The sequence below is a fragment of the Bison bison genome, unplaced genomic scaffold (assembly GCF_000754665.1).
Source record: "Bison bison bison isolate TAMUID 2011002044 unplaced genomic scaffold, Bison_UMD1.0 scf7180017864223, whole genome shotgun sequence".
Taxonomy (NCBI): Eukaryota; Metazoa; Chordata; class Mammalia; order Artiodactyla; family Bovidae; genus Bison; species Bison bison.
This window is the reverse complement of record NW_011494795.1, coordinates 3,131,456-3,140,474: the sequence shown is the minus strand read 5'-3', so window position 1 is coordinate 3,140,474 and position 9,019 is coordinate 3,131,456. Positions and strand designations below refer to the sequence as shown.

Here is a 9,019-nt window from a genome sequence, read left to right as displayed (position 1 = left end):
CTGAGGGGAGGCACGCACCTCCCACCAGCACTCACGGAGGTGGCAGGAAGGCCAGGCAGGCGGGATGGGCAGCTGCCTGGCCTTCTGGGGTGGGGAGCCGTGGGGGCCACACTCGCCCCCCACAGCCCCTCTCCTCACAGGCAGGAAGCTGAAGGGCCTACTGACCAGGTCATCTCTGCAGCGTTTATTTGCTGTCGTTCAGTCGCTCAGTCGTGTCCGACTCTTTGTGACCCCATGGACTGCAGCACGCCAGGCTCCTCTGTCCTCCACTCTCTCCCAGAGTTTGCTCAGATCCACATCCACTGAGTCAGTGATGCCGTCTAACCACCTCACCCTCTGTCTCCCCCTTCTCTCTCCCGGGACTGGAGGATGACACAGCTCTGCGTTTTGAGGCCTGGCCGTGTTTGGCATACCTGGGGCGCTCAGTGAATGCACTTTGGTGGTTGAATGAACATGTGTGTCGTGGGCCTCCAGTAGTCCTCGCAGCCAGTCTGCTCAGGCCTCTGGCCTTCCTTGTAGGTGTGTGCGTGCCTGGGCCCCCCACCGCTTGAGGGTGCCCGCCCTGCTCAGCCCTGGTCCCCTGTCTTCCTTCCCCCATCCACAGCTCAGGGGAAGACCTTCCTAAAAATTGTTGATGATTCTGGCGTCCACGACCCATGAATCCACGTGACACACCGCGCTATTCACAGTTAAACTACCTTTGAGAACTCAGATCATCCATCACTGGTACCAAATAAATAAATGTGAGCATTTCATAAAGATTCTGTCAGCAGAAGCCGAACTGCACGCTTGCAGTGTAGTGGGCGCTTTTATTCCGCACAGCTTTTATGTTCTGCTGATTTACATATCTTCCCTACTATTTGCTTATTTGATTTCCTCTAAGTAAAATGCATTTTTTTTCCAGCAAATGTTGCTGTATCTATAAAATAATGGGCTTTCTGTAATGGGAAAACACCTCATCTCCAAATACAGAATACTGCAGCTTCGCGATTCAAACCAATTTAGGTGCGACTGGTTGCAGAGCTGATGCGAGAGACAGCGGTCCTCGTGAATTGTTGGTGTAATGAGCTCTCAGTTCTTCCAAATCGGAATGAATGGGGAAGGTTGTAGGTTAGAGCGCACGTATCTTTAGATCCAATAAGGTCCTAACTCTAGGACGTCGGCAATGACAATAGTGATGATAATAGTCATAACTCAGGATTGCGGGGCATTCGAGCTTCTCAGAGAACTTGCAAATCCAGCACGTTAACATCTCCCGGATTCGCTCGGATGACAACCACCACAGTCTCCTGTTGCAGGAGTGACTGAGAGCTACTCTGGGCTAAATAGTGTCCTTCAGAAGAGCCTGAAAGCATGCTTCCCAGCCTCCCCGCTCGAGTTAAAAGCCACTTTGTTAAATATAGAAATTAGAAACGTTACAAGTGGGCTTCTCAGGAGCAGGCCGGCCGCTGGCAGCTCTCCTGTGGGCTTGCTCCATAGTTGGTGCCCTGGAGCGTCTGCTCTGTGTCAGCCTGGGGGGCAGGGGGCTAGGGGACCCTGGTTGGGGGAGAAGCCACCATTGCAGCAGGGCCACCGGCTGCCCCCGAGCGATGCTGGCCTGGGGGCCCCTCCCCAGCTCCCATGCTGCAGCCTCGGTCTTCTCACCTGTGAATGGGGTGCGTTGTCATTTACCTTGAAGGATGGCGGTGAAGTTTGACTGGACTGGCCAGGAGCCCCGCTCAGGGGGGACAGTCAGTCCCAGATCTTACTATGCCTCACCATCTCATAAAAAAATACTCCTCTTTTCATCAACAGCACCCCCCACACACACTGGGGCCAAGAGGTGTCTCTCTTTCACCCTACTTTATTTCTGCCTGAAGTCTGTGACCCTCGGACGCACCAGGCATGTCTATCTGCCACGGAGGCCTCGGTGCCTGGAACAGGTGGCCCATCAGTGTCTGAGGAAGCCCCGCTCCACTTAGCAGATTGAGACAGGTTTGGGTATTTGGTACCACCAAGGAGGATTAATTTCAGAGGGGTCTGCCTCACCCCCTCCCAGAGAGAAGTCTCTGCAATTCCAGAGGGTCTCATGACGCATCTGACCAATTGACAACACACAGTCTTGGTTATGCTGGTCCCCGGCCGTGTTAGTTGTGTCTGTCCTACCAGTTTGCTGGGGCCTTACAGGAAGAAACCGGGTCTGGGGTGACTGCAGACCCCCGAAGCTTCTTGCTGTATTGAGCACCCCAGAGGGACCAGACGCCAAGGCTCTGTGGGTTGACTGTTAATCATTTAAAAACCCAATTAGCACCGCGTCTTTCCTTCTGAGACCAGAGACTAATTCCTCTGAGCCAGAGTACAGAGGAAAGCCTCATTTACGGAGCGGCTGGAGACGTGGCCCCGAGGCAGTGGGAGAGGTTTCCTTCACTAGAACCGCTTCTGACAAAGCCGTAATACACAGCGAACAATTTAGTGCCATTTCTCAAGAGCCATCGAGCCCCCGCTGCCTTCATCCTCGGAGTGAAGTCAGAGAAGATGGGTTTGACCGAGGCGTCATTTGTCCGCTCAAGGGGCAGGGCTTTTCTATAGGAAAATGCTCATTTTTCTATAAAATGCTCATCGGCCCCTCTCCCTCCCGGGGAGCCCCCCGCGGGCGCCCCTTCACCATCCGCTTCCTCTCGGGTCTCTCCCCAGCTGGTTTTTCCCAAACGCACCTCGCTGCCTCGCTGGCTGCACAGGCCGGGCCTGGTTGTTGGTAATTTCTGCCTTTACCACGGCCTAGTTCCCCAATGGCGAGTTCTCTTCAAACTGCGCGGTGACTCAGCATGGGCTTCACCCCCGCGTCCTCAGATCCTTTCGTTTGTCACACCGTCTGCACGTCAGGGTCGCGAGTCACTCTGCTGATCATTTATCTCCTTTCCGAGCTGGCAGAGACGTGCTGAGACACCCTCTCCTGCTATCAGATAAGATCCTCCGAAGTGGATTCAGAATATCGGAAAGCCTCATTTGTCAGCTGTGGACGGGTTAGTTGAGTATTTCACCAAGCTTAATTTTCCAGATAACCGAAACTTATCATTTAAAGAAACAGTGTACTTTTCCAATGTATATTAAAGAGTTAGTTCTTTGCATTGTGAAACCAGTAATATTGAACGCCAGAGATATGCTAGAGAGGAATCCCAAATGGGGAGAGGCTGGAATCAGAAGAAAAAAAAAATCTAAATTTCCTTCCGACTTGGAGTTCTGTAACGTATGTAAAAACCACACTTTGCGTCGGCCGTCCTCCGGGGGTGACCGTGGACTTGGGCGGCGGTGGACGAGGGCTCATTATCTCTAGCTGCGTCCCAAACGGCGATGTCCTTGGGCACCGCTGGCTCTAGATCTCGGTACCGGCGCTAAATGTCTCAAGGCCACTTTGCCTTTTAAGTTCCTAAGTCTCCCCAGTCTTTCTAGAATTCTCTGCTCACCTGTCCGCCGCAGGCTTGGGGCGGCGTTGCTGCTGTCCGGCGTACCCCCTTTCCACAGGCCTTGTGCTCTTCCCCTTGGGGGCTGTTCAGGGGCCGGGAGGCAGGACCCCAGACCCGCGCCCCTGGTGAGATGGATGGACTAGGGCCTTGTCCAAGCTGGCTCCAGGGCTTCCTGAGTGGACACCTGGACAGAAGGCTGCCTGGAGTGACCAGCAGACACGGAGTGGTGAGCAGCCCTCCGTCTCAACAGCACTCCAGCCCTAGGAAGAGAGCCGTCCACTCACCTGTCAGATGGGTTGTTGCTAAGTGCACCCCATTTAGGCTGAGAGGCATGATCTGATGCTGAGCGCAGACCCGGGGTCTTCCCGGCTGTGGGAACGTTAGGATCGGACCCCTCGTAACCCCCGGGACAGGGTGTGCAGAGACGCTCCAGGCCACGGCCGACTCTCTTGTGCAGAAGGAGCCTGTCCCTTCCCGCCGCCCCCTGTCCTGTCCGTCCCTCCGCGGGGACAGGAGGACCGTTCTGCGAAGCTGGTCCCGGGCCCGCCGGGCACCCCTCCTCCGGCTGCCGTGTCTTCTCCTGACCCCACCCGCGTCAGCCCCGGCCGCCTGCCTCCTCTGACCACTGACCAGCCTTGCCGCTCGCCTCTTCTCCCTCCTAAGGTTACACAGAGCACCCTCCGACAGTGAGTCCCCAGGACCCTTTCTAGCTAGCTGCCCTTGGGGTCCCGGTTCCAGCCCCAGAAAGCCAAGGTCACACCGACAGCCAGAAATTCTGGACCCGGGCCTCCCTCACTTGCCCCCCTCAACGACACAGTGCAAGCCCTGCGTTCCCCCACTGTGACCCCACGGTGCCCCCGGCCCTGCCTGTGACCCCAGTGGCCACTGCCCGCCCGGTCCTCCATCTTCACCCCCGATGCTCTCGTCCTCGGCCCCCGCCTCTCCCGCAGGGCACTGCCTCTCAGCTGCTGTCCCCATCGTGGCTTCCCAGCTGGGCGCTCTGGGCGGCCAGGGCCAGGGCCACCTTCTGGCTGTGTCCACACCTGGGAGGGCGGGCTGGAGAGGGCTTGGTTCCTCCCTCTGCCCCGGCGGGGTCAGCATGTCCACCCTCCCCCTGTCCCCTGCATGCCGCTCAGCTCCAGGCGTTGGTGACGCGGGCTGGACAAGGCTGCTTGGCAGAGGACGAGGGCCCGTCGTCCAGCACACGCCCTGGCCCTGCTCTGTGGGCTTCACGACATTTGTCCAACTAAAAAGTCTATCAATTACAGAGAGAGTCGAGGTAGGCATGATGAGTTCTGCTTGAGTCGGGGGCGAGGAGGCTCAGAGGGTCCCCACAGAGGGGAGACTGGGCTCTGGAGGCTGGGCGAGTGATGGGTTATGGGCTTGGCCCCCGCGGGCAGCGCTGTGCTCGCTGGAGAGTGCCTGGGGGGCAGTGCTGGCTGACGAGCGGGGAGGGGGCGCTGCTGAGGGCAGGGGAGCGGCATGACTCCCAGCAGAGCGCAGGGTTCTGGGCAGCCCGAGCCTCACGACCCCAGGAGCGCTGGTGTTGTGGACAGAGCAGAGGGGCCCCTCTCCTGATTTAAAACTCAGTTCACAATTAAAGAGAAAACAGGACGACGTTTCAGGCCCGAGTTCATCCTTCGTGGTACTGATTTAAAGTCGCGGTCTACATGAGAAATATTAGTTTGTTTATAAACCGCATGGGTGGTTAGAGAGAGCTGTGTTTCTTAGGTAGCTGCAAGCACGTAACAGCTTAATAAATTTCCGAGGGTAATGAGTACATTTTTTAAATTAAAAATATCAAGTATAATTATGGCTTTCTGTGCTGGCCTGTGTGGGTCAGCAGTAATTGATGTGTAAGAGAGACCAGAGCTAGCTGGTGGGTGAAACAGGTCACACCCAGCGTCCCCTTTCCAGCCCCCTCCCCTCTCCAGCAGGAGGAGAAGCCAGTCCTAAAGTCCAAAACACAGGGCCCTGCCCCGGGGCCCAAGGGGCGAAGGTTAAACACGGGCCTGGCAGCTCGGAAGTGCAAGGTCTCGCCCCCATCAGTGGCAGAAACCACACAACTGGGTTTTGAAGCTTCATCATCAGTAAATCCCAATGAAGACCCTTCTGCTTGTAACTTCTTTCCAGAATTTATCTGCTTTGTGTTTGCATTTTATGGCCTTGCTGATGGGTTGTTCACTGTTTCCATGGGTTTTCAGTTAGCGTTTTCACCGCAGTTGCCTTTCAACGCCTCTCCCAATCTCCATTACCCAACAGAACCAGGGCGACAGTATAACTGCGCACGCCCAGTCGCGAGATGGCCACACTGTCCCAGGACACATATGGGCATTTTGGCTGGTGACTCCAGATAGCTGGTGTGGGGAACTTCCACAGTCGACCCTGTTTCCCGGGCCTTTTCCTCATAGGTGGCTTGCTGTGTTCCCATTAACAGCGTCTCACTGCAGAAGCAAATTGGTGACCAAGTTTTCTCAATTAAACCATCTACTGTATGAAATGGGCACTCCCCACTCGATTTAAGCGAGAGTTGTTAGTTGCTTAATCCCTACCAGAGGGATTAAATCAAATTACGTTTGGAAAATAAAACACGTTGTGAATGATGATGGTTTTTGTTTTTTTGTGGGGGAGAAGGGCAGCGAGTCATTAGTATTTGTGTTCAGGGCCTGCTTGCTGTTTTCCAAACATCGCACCCCAGGAGCCGGCAGTATGAGAGCCAGGAGGTTATCACACAATTCTGATACGTGCTTTTTTTTTTTTCTTTCTTCCTTTTTATCCAAGTGAGCTGCCCCATTCACCCCAGAACCTCGTGGCCAGCCTGAACCCTGCACACAGCCATGCCGTGGTGCTCTCCTGGGTCCGACCCTTCGACGGGAACAGCCCTGTTCTTTACTACATTGTGGAGCTGTCCGAGAACAGTAAGTAGCAAGGCAGTGGTGTCGCCATGGGCAATAATCAGATTTCTCCCCAGCTCTTAATGTCTTTAACCTTTCCTTCTGGCTCAGACCCACACCAGCCAGCGAAACGCTCCAGATGCTTTACAGAGTTTCAAATGGAAACCGTGGCTCAGGCTTCGGGAAAATGAAAGGGCAGCGTGGGCGCCGAGGCGGGCAGCAGCCGGAGTGGCCCCAGGGCCTCCCTCAGTGGGTGCCAGGGTCCATGCTGAGGGCCCGGGGCCATGCCCGCAGGGGCGCCCTGTCTGCGTGGGGTGGAGAGGACCCCGCAGGAGCGGCCTCTTGCCGTCGGGATCCTGACGTAGCCGACTCCCGTGGGCGTTGTCTCCTTGGAATCAGGACTCTGTTTCCATCGTCTTTGTGCCCTTAATAGGCACTCACGGATGAACGGGGTCAGGTTCCCTGGTGGATTCCCAGAGGATGTATTCGGGTCATAGTCACCGACCCTGGCCATGAGGAAGGTGCCCTGGGGTGCCCGGGTTACATAAAATGGGGCACGGCTTCACGTGCACGCCAGCTGTTCCAACAGTGTGCATGGTTGTTGGCTCTTTGTCAGACATCTTGCCTAAGTAAGAAGCAGGCTTTACATACAGTCATTCATTCCATCCATCCATCTGCCCTGTACTTAGTCCTGCTTGGGCGTCTGCTCTGCACCAGGCGCTCTGCCGGGTGCTGGCTGCATGCTGACATGGTCAGCCTCAACCGCTGACAGAAGGACATGGTCAGACGTGTCCTCGCGTCCTGCCGTGCTGCGCTCTCCCATTGAGGTGGCTTCATTCCAACCGCCATGGGGAGACAGTGGGGGGAGGGCCCAGGCGGGAGACGGTCGGATGGTGCCCCTAGTGGGAGTGGTGGGAGGCCGGGGCGGGCGAGGGCAGGGGGCAGCGTGTCACCCCGAGGCGTGTGGAAACAGCTTCTGAAGTGAGGACAGCGTGCAGGAGGGGCCAGGATGCCGAGAAGGTGACCGAGGGCATCCTCTGCCCCTGGCTCCCCTGCTGGGCCCGCCTGAGCTGGCCACTGCCCAGACGCTTTCCCTGAGAGCCTCTAGAGGAGAGTCCTGAGTAGTTCATACCGTCATCACGACTACATTGAGCATCGTTACCACAAAGACTCTGAAGTGGAGAGGACCATTCTCTCCGGCTGGCCCTGACTTCATCTGCGGCCTCGGCCAAGTCAGCCCACTTATCAGTGGGCAAGTCACATGTCTCCCTGCTGAGCAGATAGCAAGACAAGCACTGTCATCTGGGCCAACAATCTGGGGTTTATTTTTATTAGGTAACAGTGCCCTTAAGAAGCCCGTGAACACGCTGGCTAATCATGTTCAGAAAGAGCCGCTTAGCAGCTAACGTGCTAAAATGGAGATGGTATTTGGCCGGCGCTGAGGGCTGTGCCAGCGGACGGTTCTAAATAACCCCATCAGACAGTCCCCACGTCCCACTTCTCAGGGTACTGGCCGACGCCAGCGCCGCCTGGAAGGCAGAGTCAGCCTCCGTCCCCCTGGAAGTGGGTCCTGCAGAGACCACTGTGCGTGGCTCTGTGGAGGAGGCAGGTGCTGGGTGACGCCTGCCCTCTCGACAGCCAGTGTCACAGGACAGCCTTGTCAGCACGCTCACGGAGCAGAGCTCTGAAGCTGCCGCCGCAGTGGGTCCAGGTGCCACCAGCCCAAAGCCCGTTTGCGCGGAGCGTGGCCCCTGCAGGCGTCCCGAGCTCCTCCCAGGGAGCTGGTCGTCCTCTGGTCCCAGGCGTCTCTGCCAGAGGCCAGGGACTGGAGAGAACTGCCACATCCCAAGGCCCAGCCCGAAGGATGAGCCTGCTGGGCGGAGGGGGGAAGGCCCAGCAGACCCTCCATGGCAGTCCAGTGGTTAAGACAGCCGTCTTTGACTGCACGGGGCACGGGTTCAATCCCTGGTCAGAGACCTAAGGTCCCACAGGCTGTGTGACTCAAACAAAGGAAAAGAGAGAGGGCAGGGGACCCTGCAGACAGGCTGAGGACTGTCACACAGCAGGAGGGCGTGGCCTGCTCTAAAGTGCTGGTCGAGTTTGATCAAGACTAGTCTTTAAGGTTGGTACAGTCCCACGGGGGAGAGTGCCAGAAAAACCTGTGAGGGACTCTGAAGTGGACCGAAGGGCAGGTCACCGTGGCCCTTCGAGCCACGTTCAGGGTCACCTGATGCTTTAGGGGCCTGTACTTTTCATTGTTTTTGAGCTATTTTTACAACTCTAGGGTAATCTCGCAACTCTAGAGCTTTCTCTAGAAAGCTCGCAATGATGCAAATAATTCTTGTCCATGGAAATCGTCCTTGTGATAGGTCGAGACCGTAGTGGTTGGTTGTTGCTCTGAAGCTATGGGCCAGTTTTGCAACTGTTTGTAAGTTCATTTTAGCCTTCCCGATGGTCAGCATGTGTATATGTTGTTCAAATGCTCTTCTGATACATTGTAACATCTTACTGGTTCCCTCATTAATCAATGGTGGCTAAAATCTTTGGGCTTCACTGGTTGCTCAGTGGTAAAGAATCGGCTAGCCAGTGCAGGAGATGGGGGTTCAATCCCTGGGTCAGGAAGATCCCTGGGAGAAGGGAATGGCTACCCACTCCAGTACACTTGCCTGGGAAATCCCAAGG

General features: G+C 56.1%; 1 protein-coding gene across 1 annotated transcript in view; it reads left to right on the top strand.

The window, feature by feature from the left end:
- SDK1 (sidekick cell adhesion molecule 1) overlaps positions 1–9,019 on the top strand; it is a 478,174-nt gene that overhangs the window by 319,965 nt on the left and 149,190 nt on the right. The window contains exon 14 of the mRNA XM_010845804.1: positions 6,225–6,361. Coding sequence (XP_010844106.1) covers positions 6,225–6,361 — 137 coding nt within the window. The remainder of the gene's footprint in view (positions 1–6,224; positions 6,362–9,019) is intronic.